The sequence below is a fragment of the Saccharomyces mikatae genome (assembly GCF_947241705.1).
Source record: "Saccharomyces mikatae IFO 1815 strain IFO1815 genome assembly, chromosome: 16".
Taxonomy (NCBI): Eukaryota; Fungi; Ascomycota; class Saccharomycetes; order Saccharomycetales; family Saccharomycetaceae; genus Saccharomyces; species Saccharomyces mikatae.
Window position 1 is genome coordinate 22,336 of NC_079271.1, and position 14,722 is coordinate 37,057.

General features: G+C 39.0%; 4 protein-coding genes across 4 annotated transcripts; 3 read left to right on the plus strand and 1 right to left on the minus strand.

Moving 5' to 3' along the window:
• Positions 1–3,200: 3,200 nt before the first annotated feature.
• MAL11 (alpha-glucoside permease) lies at positions 3,201–5,054 on the plus strand (the record flags this gene model as incomplete). Its single annotated transcript, XM_056226036.1, has 1 exon — positions 3,201–5,054. The coding sequence occupies one exon, from the start codon at positions 3,201–3,203 to the stop codon at positions 5,052–5,054; it is 1,854 nt and encodes a 617-aa protein (XP_056079794.1).
• Positions 5,055–6,562: 1,508 nt separating this feature from the next.
• MAL13 (transcription factor MAL13) lies at positions 6,563–7,984 on the minus strand (the record flags this gene model as incomplete). Its single annotated transcript, XM_056226037.1, has 1 exon — positions 6,563–7,984. The coding sequence occupies one exon, from the start codon at positions 7,982–7,984 to the stop codon at positions 6,563–6,565; it is 1,422 nt and encodes a 473-aa protein (XP_056079795.1).
• A 1,270-nt stretch (positions 7,985–9,254) lies between these two features.
• IMA1 (oligo-1,6-glucosidase IMA1) lies at positions 9,255–11,024 on the plus strand (the record flags this gene model as incomplete). The annotated part of the gene is made up of 1 exon (XM_056226038.1): positions 9,255–11,024. The coding sequence occupies one exon, from the start codon at positions 9,255–9,257 to the stop codon at positions 11,022–11,024; it is 1,770 nt and encodes a 589-aa protein (XP_056079796.1).
• A 1,957-nt stretch (positions 11,025–12,981) lies between these two features.
• On the plus strand, positions 12,982–14,109 carry BIO2 (biotin synthase; the record flags this gene model as incomplete). Its single annotated transcript, XM_056226039.1, has 1 exon — positions 12,982–14,109. The coding sequence occupies one exon, from the start codon at positions 12,982–12,984 to the stop codon at positions 14,107–14,109; it is 1,128 nt and encodes a 375-aa protein (XP_056079797.1).
• Positions 14,110–14,722: the final 613 nt, after the last annotated feature.

Consider the following 14,722-nt stretch of genomic DNA (forward strand, 5'->3'; position numbering starts at 1 on the left):
AAGAACAGACCCAATGATCAATGAACAGTAACGGTTCTTCAGCTCTATCGCTCAAGTTTTAAAGATTCCAATAGCAATCATTAAAGTAAATATAAAGATAAAGATATTGTCGCTAGATTGACACACCTGAAAGGCCTCTCCATAGAGATACATGGTGTTCAGAGTATTTGATTATGAAGCATTTGAATTCAAGTGACATATCAACTGAAGACAGCTCCCAGCTGGGCGACAGAACACGAAATTGATAATCAATGTTAACTAAGTGTATGGAAAAGGCCAGGATAGTTCAATGAAAAATAAAAAGAAAAATGAATGCTTAGTAACTATCACCGAAAGCGATCCTTGAAAATGGAATATACCTTCATATCATTGTTAACACGATTTATGAACACTTAAGTGTTGTGGCAAGATGTATGATCACCACACAAAAAGGGCATAGGAAAAATTGTAGTTGGGCACTGAGAAACAACAGGTGTGTCCCTACTGAGATTGAAGATATCAATCGATTTTTTGCCGTAAGAGTCTTTAGCGAGCATTAACAATATGCGGTAGTCTAAACTGTGAACTGGATGCTATAACCACATGTCAGAGTATTTTTGGGTTTCCTTCTCATCCATGAGGTTTTAATAGAAGAGGGGAACGGAGTATTATTTTTTAATTCAGTTTCTTTTTGATTTTATATCCAAATGACTCGTTATTATTAATTTATAGTTTGGTATTCTTCGTGAAAATAATCAGGCTCGTCATGGAATATCCTCTCCCAAGGCTTTTGGCAAGCAAAGTGAATACCTTAGAAAACTTCCCTTATTTTCCCTAGTACCCATCATATTCGCGTTGATGATAGCATAAATACTGATAGTATTCCTATTTGCTCCATCTTTCTGTATCGAAGTAAGTTTCAACAGCTCGTGTCTTTGAAAGGCAATACCAGTTAATGAAATGATAAGGATGACTAAGAACTCGTGCCATTCAAGAGATCCAAACCGAGAATGCAAAGCACGGTGAGCTCGACCATGATTTTTGAGAAGCTAGATGGTAGCTACGCACTAAGCAAATACGATTAACAAAAAGCTTTCGATAAAGACTTACTCAAGGTCTTGCAAGTAAAGGGGATGAGCCTACACTACATTTGAAATTTCTTTACTCTCTGGAACCTACTGGAATATTGCCTTATAATACTCGTGAATGCGCGATTTGTTTATAAGAAAGAGCTGTCTCATTCTCGCAAAGTGTGGTTGAATTGGTAAGAAAACCATACGATACGCCTCCAATTTGGAGTACACTCTAGTTACGTAAATTTAAACCCACCGACATTGCAACATAACTAATACCTTACTGAAAATCCGTAGAATGACCTTACGGCACTCTTCATTCTCCCAATTGAAATCAGGCTAACCAGGAGCAAGAAACATGAATGGAGAACTTACCTGTTTTCTCATAATGTGTCCAGGCTTATCCACCAAAAAAAACCCTCCAGTTGTTTTGGAGAATTGGATTACCCTTTCATCGTACCCTTAGGAGATCTTTAGAAGCACTAGTCACGCTTTGGGTTGGTATTTGAAGAAATGTTTTATTAGACTCACCAATTAACGATCGCCTTAATGCCTCTTTCATGAGATTGTCCATAATACGGAAGTATTTCTCGTTCATACCGTAACGAGGCTAAACCTTGGCATGGTTTGTGATATCATAAACCATATTCTCCTGAGGACACTCACAGAGTGAAGAAACAGACATCGCATCGGCGCTTAGCTCTTCAATTTAGTCGCATTTAAGCTATTTTACTATTATCACCGAAGTCTTTGAAGTTGAGGCAGCAAATTTTGTAGACGGTGTCCTCTTTTCATTACGATATTCACGAATAATTACCATAAATTCTTCACTCTTGTTGCTACTTTCCCTTCTGTTATCACTTTTTTCCTAATTGCCCTTAAACAAAGAGCAAGATCCTATATTCGAAAGAATGTCAAAATTCATTTCTCAATATATTATATTTACAGGAATCCAGAGTTGGAGACTACGAGTTCTAATTTATTATACGAAGATGATTGTACCATCAGCGGTGACTGCGCTCATACATTTATGAATTCGTCTAGCTCTAATAATATCGGCTTGGTATAATGTAACATAATATAAGCACAACACCAAAGTATACCCGATTTCCTTATATTGTCCAGTATTATCCCGAAAAATGCTCCGAATTGAAGGAAATAGAAAAAAAAGCTTATTTCCCCATATTTCCCCGTATTTCCCCGTATTTGCCATACTTCCTGTGTACGAGTTTACTGCAATGCAAGAAATGAATGTGCGGCAGAATGCACAACCACGAGTACCCCGTGGAAAGTCGCATCATGTACCTGAGTTCCAGGTACACATCATACTGCTCACTAGACAATAATGTAAGAAAGCGGTAGATCCTTGTGTATTACCTTCTGCTGACCAGCTAACTTTTTTACCGAAAATAATTCCAGATGCTACGTATATCCTCTGTAAGGATTGCGTTTCTGGGGAGCTCCGCTGCATAATGTATGGATAGAAAATAAAATCAACAAAGAATATGGAATAGAAGAAATGCGATACCTCCACTCCAAACACCCCAACAGTACTAGAGGAAGCAGGAATACTTGAGGGTTATATGATAAAAAAACTATTTTTATCTGTTATGTGATTACTACGGCCTAAGTATGACGCGTAATCCCGCACTCGGATTGGTGAAACGACGATAAAGAACGAGAAATTTCCTGCACATACTATCGAATTATTCAACTTTTGAATGCTCGTATTTGACCCACGACGTTTCTTTTATTTTGCATGCCCTTTTCTCACAAGGAACAAGGTTTTTTTCTTTGTCTGCTAATTTGGTTTACACTCGGGTCAACCAAAGAAGAACCTGCACAATTATCGTGAAAGGAGTTTTACGGTTTTAATTTCCGCTTCCATAAAGACTACTGGATCTATCACGTAATACTCCGTTGATTTTTACCAAGAAATGACAACTTAGCATAATTAAAGGACATATCGTGACGTACATTGAACTGGGATAGACTTAATTCCAGCAAACCTAATGAAAGATCAGGAATATCAAGTGTCATACTTTCTATATAAATAGTTTGGTATTATTTATTTTTGAAAATTCCCCTGGAGTTTTTTTCCTATACCACCTCATATAAGAGTATCGAACCATCACGGAATAATATAATATGAAGAACTTCATATCACTGGTGAACAAGAAAAAGGGTACCCTGGATGATAGGAATAGTAGCGTTCCGGAATCTTCCAGTGGTATAATACACCAACGTGGAGCTTTAAACACTGAGGATTTTGAAGAAGGAAAGAAAGATGGTGCATTCGAATTGGGTCACCTCGAATTCACCACCAATTCAGCCCAATTGGGTGATTCAGACGATGATAATGATAATGCAATTAAGATAGCGAATGCTGCCACTGATGAAGCCAATGAGGCTAATAGTGAAGAAAAAAGCATGACCTTAAGGCAAGCTTTGAGAAAATATCCAAAGGCAGCCCTATGGTCCATCTTGGTGTCTACTACCTTAGTCATGGAAGGTTATGATACTGCGCTTTTGAGTGCACTTTATGCATTACCGGTTTTCCAGAGGAAATTCGGTACTATGAATGCGGAAGGCTCCTACGAAATTACCTCGCAGTGGCAAATTGGTTTGAACATGTGTGTCCTTTGTGGTGAAATGATTGGTTTACAGATGACCACTTACATGGTCGAGTTCATGGGTAATCGTTACACAATGATTACGGCGCTCGGCTTGTTGACTGCTTATATTTTTATCCTTTACTACTGCAAAAGTTTGGCCATGATCGCTGTAGGGCAAATTCTGTCTGCTATGCCATGGGGTTGCTTCCAGAGTCTGGCTGTTACCTATGCTTCGGAGGTTTGCCCCCTAGCGCTGAGATATTACATGACCAGTTACTCCAATATTTGTTGGTTGTTTGGTCAAATTTTCGCTTCTGGTATCATGAAAAACTCCCAGGAGAATTTGGGAGACTCCGATTTAGGCTACAAGTTGCCATTTGCCTTACAATGGATCTGGCCTGCACCTTTGATTATTGGTATCTTCTTTGCTCCTGAGTCGCCTTGGTGGCTGGTGAGAAAGAATAAGATTGCGGAGGCCAAAAAGTCCTTGAATAGAATCCTGAGCGGCACTGCTGCCGAGAGGGAGATTCAAGTGGATATCACTTTAAAGCAAATTGAGATGACCATTGAGAAGGAGAGACTTCTGGCATCTAAATCAGGGTCGTTCTTCAACTGTTTCAAAGGCGTTGATGGAAGAAGAACAAGGCTTGCGTGTTTGACTTGGGTTGCTCAAAACAGTAGTGGTGCCGTTTTACTAGGTTACTCGACGTATTTCTTTGAAAGGGCAGGGATGGCCACTGACAAGGCGTTTACTTTCTCGCTTATCCAGTACTGTCTAGGTTTAGCAGGCACTCTTTGTTCCTGGGTGATATCTGGCCGTGTTGGTAGATGGAGTATCCTGGCTTATGGTCTTGCATTTCAAATGGTGTGTCTATTCATCATTGGTGGAATGGGGTTTGCATCCGGAAGCAATGCCAGTAATGGTGCTGGTGGTCTACTGCTGGCTTTATCGTTCTTTTACAACGCTGGTATCGGAGCTGTCGTTTACTGTATTGTGGCTGAAATTCCGTCTGCAGAATTAAGGACCAAAACTATTGTAATGGCTCGTATTTGCTATAATTTGATGGCCGTCATCAATGCCATTTTAACGCCATATATGCTGAACGTGAGTGACTGGAACTGGGGTGCTAAAACCGGCCTATACTGGGGTGGTTTCACTGCAGTCACTTTGGCTTGGGTTATCATTGATTTGCCTGAGACAACTGGTAGAACATTTAGCGAAATTAATGAGCTTTTCAATCAAGGTGTCCCTGCTAGAAAATTTGCATCTACTGTAGTTGATCCTTTCGGGAAGGGACAGCGTCAAAATGATTCGCAAGTGGATAACGTCATTGACCAGTCCTCAAGCGCAATGCAGCAAGAGCTAAATGAAGCTAACGAATTTTAGATAAAGTTCTTTCGGATGATTGAATAATCCAAAAGCCGGTAGAAAGCTCTAAATGTGTTTGTAGTTGATTTTTTGTGTAATATTCATAATTACCTTTTTAAGCAATATATTGATGATAGTTACGTTGATTCGACCCAAGTAGTGATGAAAAGAGAAGTTTTTTCTTAAGCATCTGGTGCGTAGATATGAATTCGAACAGCGTAACACACCAGTAATTGTTTTAGTTTATTCCATTTTTCTTGTATTCATGGAGCTTCAGAAAAGATAGGAAAAAGTTGACAAAAAAGTTGAAATTTGTTATTATGTTTAATATGAAGTTTATTTAAGCGTTTATTGGGTGTGCTTATGTCGTTATAAAATTCAAAGTTTTTGCCTTTTCATCATATAAGAAACATTTTGATCGAACTCTAAATTCTCTGAACATAAAAATGTCCTCTATGCCAGTTTTATAATGAAAATCTAAATCAGTATGTTGCAGTCCCTTAACAAACTAAACAAGGCGGCTGGCGACGACACCTAGAAGGAGAATTGAAAAGGCTGCACTTATTTCACACTAATAAAATCTTCCGCGTTTTAAAATTAAACAGAAATTCTTGGCTTGAATTATCTTCTCACCTCGAAGTTCATACAGGTTAATTAGAAGCGATAGCAACACAAGTCCAAATGAAAACTTCTGAAAAATATTCCCACTACTGTTCCAGGCAGTCAACTTCTCACTAATTGATGGGCCGATAATCCTAATCTAGGAGTGAATGAGTCGTTAGTCGTAGTAGAGCAAAGAGGATTGAAGTGTACTAGCCATTTTAATAAATATTCTCATTAAGAGAAATATTTACATTGTTGTAAAATACATCAATTTTTCTTCCCGCTTTTTCCACTAAATCAAAAGCCACGCGTTTTCTGTCAAATAATAACTGCTTTTAATGTATTATTTTGTTTCAAATATGGATATAATAATTCTCAAACATTGAAAAGAAAAATTCAAGACAATAGTATACTTGTATCTCAATCATAATACTAAGCAATTTTGTGGTAGTAAATCACTGCACGTGTCGTATATAAAATTTTGTTAACTATAATAATCGAATCATACGAAAGGGAAAGATGAGAATGAACGGCATTGCCTGAGATTCCTATATGCCGCCTATCTCTTTCATGCTAAACTTGTCTCTCATCAATACATAACCATCTTAGTAACTTCCCCAGTGAATATGCCGATTAGTTTCTAAAATCTGTTTAATACAGAAAAATTTGGGAGAGATGCTAAAGTTGACGTACCAAGTAATATTAACATTGTTTATAACTCCCAAAGAGCGAGGTATAACGGGTAAAGACTATTTTATAGTTGTAAACCAGGCTCCAAAAGCCTAATCAAGCACTTTTTTCTTGAAGAAGAATCTCAAGTAGCAGTGGTTAATTACCCCCGCATTGAAGACACGCAATTTCGTGCCATAAATTTTTATCATCCTCTCAGCACAAATGAGGTTGAGCAGAAAATGAAAAATCAATCAAGGGATTATGTTTTCATCATCCTTTGAATCGTCATTTAATTGCAAAGGTTTAGAAATGGGTAAAGTAATGAGGGCACTTTGACATTTTGTTGAAAACCTCTTTATCATTTCATTGTTATAGTGATTTAAGGAAAAAGCAAATTTGGATATATCATACAAAACATTCCAAGCCTCCAATTTCATGTTATGGTCATATTGGCCTACAATGTCCACCAAAGCAGTGGCTATTTCAAGCGTTTTGATCGGTATCCCAGGACCGTGAACATCATATAAATTTTCTGGGGTTAAGTACGTGTCTATCAACATATCACGGGCGATTTCTACTGGTATGCGCCCATTGTTAACATTTGAAGAAAACTTTGTACCCCTCATTAAATACACGAGTTTCCATGCTAGTATCCTAATCCAATGTCTAGAAAACGAAATATCTATGTAACCATTAGACCACGGTTCTATTTCTGAGGGTGTTGTATGAAGTTCTTTCCATATTTTCTTCAGGGACTCTTCGGTGCAGGAAGTGTTGGCAGAGTTAGCAGCCAAAGCATCAAAGAAACATTTCCCTGGTATGGTAAATATCCTAATCATTTCTAGAAAGCTATCCAGGGAAAGCTGGGGGTCGGAAACAAACTCGAGTTGCGGCGGCGATATAGTTGCATCCAGACTTGTCGCACAATGAAGGTATATGGCGTAGTATCTCTCTGTCATGAGAAGCAAATAATACAACTTCCGTCTAAGCTGCTGTTCTTCAAATGGAAGAGCCACATAGGCTTCTTCTCTATGTAAGCCAGCAACTGTTACTAGACTAACTGCTTCACAACAAAGTCGGTATGAAGTTCTCGTATTGGATATTTGCGCAAAACTACGATGCAAACAGTAATATGTCATAATGTTGAATATATTGCTATTATCCAAATCGTCAAATTGTTGGCACGATGAAATGCAAAGGCTGGATAACTGTCTCCCAGTGAAAGAAGTACCGTCTTCAAGCTTTATCTCAGTTTGCAAATCACTGAGGGTGGCAGCCGACAAAGCTATCAGAAACCAATATACGTAGTTGTCTTCGTATTTCTCTTCTAGAAGTTTGTGAAGATCATCATAGGAAAGTAGAGGCCAGATCACGTATAGACTATCGTGATAAAGCCGCAAGCACTGCTCGATCAGCTTCCGGGGAACTTTCTCACGCATCGCCGGACCCGTCGTGATGACATTAGTCATGCTGACCATCTGTACTTCTGCTATTTTTTTCAAGCTCCTTAACCTAATAGATTTTGGGCCCCTCTTTTTAGACGGTTGCAGATAAGTGCAACTCAAATTGTTCTGCAGACAGCTGCTACACGGCCTTTTACTGTCGCATTTCACTCGACGGACACGACAACAGTCGCATGCCTGTTTGACACATGTTTGCCTATTCAAAGTCATATTCAAAGCAAAATATTGTTTGGCTCGATTTTCTCTTTCTCATTTACTGTACTGTATCTCTAGAATATGATTTCATGTAGGCGTATATATGTTATAAAAGAATATACCGGGATAAATAGTAATGCCCGGGGATGAAGAAAATGCATTATGGTATGTATGGCGTGGTACTGCAGGGGATTATGTGTCACCCGGACTTTATATGGCATTGCAGACCAAGTCCACCATTTCCCACTATCCGAGCCTCTCATTTCGTTGCGATTATGCCCATTTAACGGGTTGTTCAAGATCCCCTTTGAATGTAGATATATGTATAAGATATCCTCGAGGAACTTCTAACCGCATTTTTCTTGTTCTTGGTCAGACATACATTTCCAAGCTCACGATCATCTTGATCCTTAAAAAACCGAATTTGGTACTTCTGAATATGCTTTCAGGGACATCCAAAAATGACACTGATAATGTCGCGCACGCTCTTCAATACTACCAAGAACATTTTTCAGTACTTAGCTCCGCTAGTATTTCGACGACCACAATAGAAGAAAGTAAAATTCGATGTTTGAAAACCCTCCACTACCAGCTCGTAAGACGTGAGACATGAGATCCTTGCTTTTTTCGTGCGTGACTACGTTATTCTGTAGACAGCTTCGCTGCCTTTAATTTTACGTCATCGAAGCTGTTGTTCTCCCCACAGGTATGAACTTCTAGTGGAATATGCATTCAGACCTAACCAAGCTAGCCATCGCGTAATGTCGGAGTAATTGTCGCAAGAATCTATATGCTGTGGAACACAGTGAGGTACATGCTGGCACTAAGAAAAAAATCAGTTAAGCAATACGTAAGAGTGTGGTGGGGAGAATATCTCGGAAAATAAAGTTGTTAACCCCGCGGTTTGGACGAGCATTAAAAGCCCGCAGCATGAATTTCAGGGAACATTGCCTGAAAATAAAGTTAGCAGTGTATTCTCACTGTACGATATCAAATCTCACGAAGAAGGCAGCCATATTATAGAGCTACGTGCCTACGTTTTACTATATACTTATAATCGTTGAAATATTCGGATAAACAATGTGCCTTACTTTTATTGTTATGGTCATACCACAACTTCCTCCAGAATGAGAGAGAAGGTCTCTATGAAATAGAAAGGTATTTAAGTGTTATGGCAATTGATGGAACGTCGAATTCTAGGTGGAACTGTTTTCACAAAACTTTCAGCACTAGCTTTGATCAAGCAACATACGGACAAATATTTATAAGTTAAAAACTTTTCTTAATGACTATTTCTTCTGCGCATCCAGAAACAGAACCTAAGTGGTGGAAAGAGGCCACATTCTACCAGATTTACCCAGCAAGTTTCAAAGACTCCAACAACGATGGATGGGGTGACATGAAGGGTATTGCTTCCAAGTTGGAGTACATCAAAGAGCTTGGCGCCGATGCCATCTGGATTTCGCCATTCTACGACTCGCCACAAGACGATATGGGTTACGATATTGCCAACTATGAGAAGGTGTGGCCAACTTATGGTACAAATGAGGACTGTTTTGCCTTGATTGAAAAAACACACAAGCTAGGTATGAAATTCATTACCGACCTGGTCATCAACCATTGTTCCAGCGAACATGAATGGTTCAAAGAGAGTAGATCTTCCAAGACCAACCCAAAGCGTGACTGGTTCTTCTGGAGAGCTCCTAAGGGCTATGACGCTGAAGGCAAGCCAATTCCTCCAAACAACTGGAAGTCTTACTTCGGTGGTTCCGCATGGACATTCGATGAAAAGACGCAAGAATTTTACCTGCGTTTGTTCTGCTCCACCCAACCTGATCTCAACTGGGAAAACGAAGATTGCAGAAAGGCAATCTACGAAAGTGCTGTTGGATATTGGTTAGACCATGGTGTTGATGGGTTCAGAATCGATGTGGGGAGTTTGTACTCCAAGGTTGTTGAGTTGCCAGACGCCCCCATTATCGATAAAAACTCTACTTGGCAATCCAGTGACGCATTCACCTTGAATGGACCACGTATTCATGAGTACCATCAGGAAATGAACAAGTTTATCAGAGACAGAGTTAAGGATGGTAGAGAGATCATGACAGTCGGTGAAATGCAGCATGCATCCGACGAGACCAAGAAGCTATATACAAGTGCTTCCAGACACGAGCTTAGTGAGCTATTCAACTTTTCCCATACCGATGTTGGGACTTCCCCCTTGTTCCGTTACAACTTGGTCCCATTTGAATTGAAGGATTGGAAAATCGCCCTTGCAGAGCTTTTCAGGTACGTTAACGGGACTGACTGTTGGTCAACAATCTATTTGGAAAACCACGACCAACCTCGTTCTATCACGAGATTTGGTGACGATTCTCCAGAGAACCGTGTCATTTCTGGTAAGTTATTGTCCGTGTTATTGGTGTCCTTGACCGGTACCTTATATGTGTACCAAGGACAAGAGCTAGGCCAAATTAACTTCAAGAACTGGCCTGTTGAGAAGTATGAGGATGTTGAAATTAGGAACAACTACAAGGCGATTAAGGAAGAGCATGGGGAAAAATCTGAGGAGATGAAGAAGTTTTTAGAAGCCATTGCCCTTATCTCCAGAGACCATGCCAGAACCCCAATGCAATGGACTGGTGAAGAACCAAATGCTGGCTTCTCTGGCCCTGATGCTAAGCCCTGGTTTGATTTGAATGAGTCTTTTAGAGAAGGTATTAACGTTGAAGCTGAAACTAAGGACCCCAACTCAGTTTTGAATTTCTGGAAGGAGGCCTTGAAATTCAGAAAGGCGCACAAGGACATTACTGTCTACGGTTATGATTTTGAGTTTATCGATTTGGACAACAAAAAGCTTTTCAGCTTCACAAAGAAGTACGACAACAAGAAATTGTTTGCTGCTTTGAACTTTAGCTCTGATAGTGTGGAATTCACGATTCCAAATGACAGCGAATCGTTTAAGTTAGAGTTTGGGAACTACCCAAAGAAGGAAGTCGATGCATCTTCCAGAACTTTGAAGCCATGGGAAGGAAGAATCTACATCGAGGAATGAGAAATCCCCAAGTAATGATAATGATAATGTACGAAGAACTCTTGCAAAAAGTAACGTATTTATATGTTTAAGGTAGCTTTATGTATACATCAACATTTTTTTTATATCTTCTATGATGTCACGATAGAGGCTGGATGGAAAGTTTCTTCCTTACTTTGAGCTGGAATCAAGATCCTTCAAATGCGGTATGAATGCATTGCTCTTATGAATATACCATGATTCAAAGAGTCGTATCTATGTTAATGGAGATTACACATTGAAAATATTTGTTTGAAACTCTTTGTTTTTAGTTGAAGAAGAGAAAAGTAATGTTTTGTCTCCCCACGTTTGAGGGAAGGTCTCGAAAGGGAGAAGAATATATGGGTTCATAGATAAGTTGTCAATTCATTCACTTGTAAAGTAACAAACGGATTGCCCTTGCAAGTCTGTATAAAAGGATGCTGTAGGTTTTACTTGAGTGCAAATCCAATCCTGGTTTCCAATAGAAAGCACTTTGTTGTCCTTTACTGATAGTTTAAAATCTTTGATCGGAATTCTATTTTATCAACCTAACCGCCCTATCCTCTTGGAAGTTAATTGATTTTTGACCACTTCGAGGAGAGAGAGATGGTGCTACAAAATAGAATGAAAAGACATCTAACTATCGGCCCCAACTTACTGAAACAGATATAGTCATCACTTAGTTGCCCTCGCCATAGGTTCATAGTAATCGTGAGTATTTACCTTACCATATACTGTAGCATTACTAGAAAATGCACTTACTATCATTAATCATCTCTCCTGCGCACACAGAGTTATGGTTAACATGACCACGAACAGGTTGTAATTCTCGAAATGACGCAGTATCTTATTTGCAGTCCAGGAAAGAATCCAGACTATCATAGCCTTTTGAGAAAAACATCAAGTACGCCAAAAATTAGCTAATGGTTAGCTTATTTTGTTTGCCAATTCAATGCAAGATAAAACTACGCTTAATTTTAGCAGTTTGAATTATCTGCGCTACATAATTATCTCATTTCAATCAATTGCTCCTAATAACTATGATGTGGTCGCAGTTATTTTTTAATTATCTCCTTGCTTAATTAGAACTTACGTAACTAGGCAGCATATCAAGAAAAAATAAAAGTACTATTATTCAAAAATTTGAGCTTTGACTAGGAAGAGAAAGCTCTAAGGATGACGTTTTCAGTACGGGATTGACAAGTATAACCACCCGAAAGTGAGTAGCCATAGAACACGGTTTTTAGAACATGGTACACAAACTATCGTTTTTCGGGAACAAGTATTTAGACATGTGAGTATACTTGCTCTTTCAGCATCAATTGAAAGACGACATTTCTTTGAACTTCTGAAGTTGAGCAGTTTCTTCTTAGGGTTCGTGAAAAGTCGCATTCTTCATTTTATTTGTATATCCAGAAGGGCAATCATTTGGATAGCAGACTAGCACATACCAGATGATATGTATAGAACATCTAATCATATTCTTTTGATTTCTGACAATGCTGCTCCGCAAATCTTAGTTCATGGTTACCGTTCTCTACGCTTTTCTCATAACAGGTTGTAAATTGGCTTATTGGTTGGTAAACGGTAGTCATGTCAAGATGACTCGCGGAACCAGTCGCATGTCTTTTTCGAAGTCATTCTCCCGGCATATGATAATCGAAAAAAGTTGTTGAAAAGTGCAAAGCACTAAAACCATCACTGCCACTCTGATACACACAGAGGTTTCACGTGGAAGCCACTGCGTACAGCCTAATCTGTATTTACAAGCTATGTAGTTCGTCGGTCATTTTGCTACATTCCAATTTTTATTTTTTCTTTCTTCTCGTTAGTAGATCTATATAAAGAGGCATATGCTTTTTTTGCTTCCAAGCTCGTTGGAAAATTCCTCAGATCTTGAGTTTTTCAAACTGATATTCTAGGAGTTTGGGAGATTCACTTTAAATTTTGCAGCACAATGATGTCAACTATCTACCGTCACTTTTCAACCGCTAGACCGGCCCTGATTAAGTACGCAACCAACGCGGCAGTTAAATCCACTACTGCATCCTCAGAAGCCAGCGCTCTGGGTGCTTTACAATACGCATTGTCGTTAGAGGAGCCAAGTCACTCTTGGACCAAATCGCAATTGAAAGAAATTTATCACACCCCACTGCTTGAACTTACTCATGCAGCACAATTACAGCACAGAAAATGGCACGATCCATCCAAGGTACAGCTGTGTACATTGATGAACATCAAATCTGGTGGTTGCTCTGAAGATTGTAAGTATTGTGCACAGTCTTCGAGAAACGATACCGGACTAAAGGCTGAGAAGATGGTAAAGGTGGACGAAGTGATCAAGGAGGCAGAAGAAGCCAAGAGGAACGGATCCACCAGATTCTGTCTGGGTGCTGCATGGAGAGATATGAAAGGTCGTAAATCAGCCATGAAAAGAATTCAAGAAATGGTCACCAAAGTAAACGATATGGGGCTAGAAACATGTGTTACTTTGGGTATGGTCGACCAAGATCAAGCAAAGCAATTGAAGGAGGCAGGTTTGACCGCATACAATCATAACATTGACACTTCTAGGGAGCATTACAGTAAAGTTATCACCACGAGAACTTATGATGATAGGCTACAGACTATCAAAAATGTCCAAGAGTCCGGAATAAAAGCCTGCACCGGTGGTATCTTGGGTCTTGGTGAGAGCGAAGACGACCACATCGGGTTCGTTCACACGCTGTCCAATATGTCCCCTCATCCTGAGTCCCTACCAATCAATAGACTTGTTGCCATCAAGGGGACACCAATGGCTGAGGAGCTTGCTGATCCGAAGAGCAAGAAGTTGCAATTCGATGAAATTTTGAGAACCATTGCCACAGCTAGAATTGTCATGCCAAAAGCAATTATAAGACTTGCTGCTGGTCGTTATACAATGAAAGAGACAGAGCAATTTGTCTGTTTCATGGCCGGTTGTAACAGTATTTTCACGGGTAAGAAAATGCTTACGACCATGTGTAACGGTTGGGACGAAGACAAAGCAATGTTGGCCAAATGGGGCTTACAACCTATGGAAGCCTTCAAGTACGATAGATCTTAAGCGTAAGGGCATGTGAATGTTTTTTCGATTATTGACCGCTCTGCCGCTTATTTATTAATCCTATTTATATTTATACCTATCTATTTATTGTGCCATCAGTTAGTCGCCATATATCTTTGATGTAGTCATTTTCTAATGTTACTTTCTATGTTTATATTCTGTTTCTGTTGCGGTGGAGATATTTGTTAAAAAGTCTGTATATGCAGATTTATTGCTTTTTGAAGCATATTAAAACTTTTTTTTTTTCATTTCCTGAAAAACCAAAAAAAACATAAACTTTTCACAAAAAATATGATAAATATCTAAAATTAAAGATCATTGATGAAGCTATACAATTATTATTTCTTGCATAAAACAGTTACATATTTAAACACTTTGAGGAAATATGAAGATATTTCAACAATCATAAGGTAATATGGTACTATATCGATTGTATAAAGAGATTTTAAAATCCTTACCCGCGTCTGCCTTTTTTTTTTTTCACTTTCTTCGCGATGAAATTTTTTTAATCTAGTAAGTTTTGTTTCTTTTGAAATATCACTGCAGAAAGATTCAGTGGTCATATTCTGGAGTATACATTTTAAAGTTTCATCTTGTCTCACAGTTCACCAAG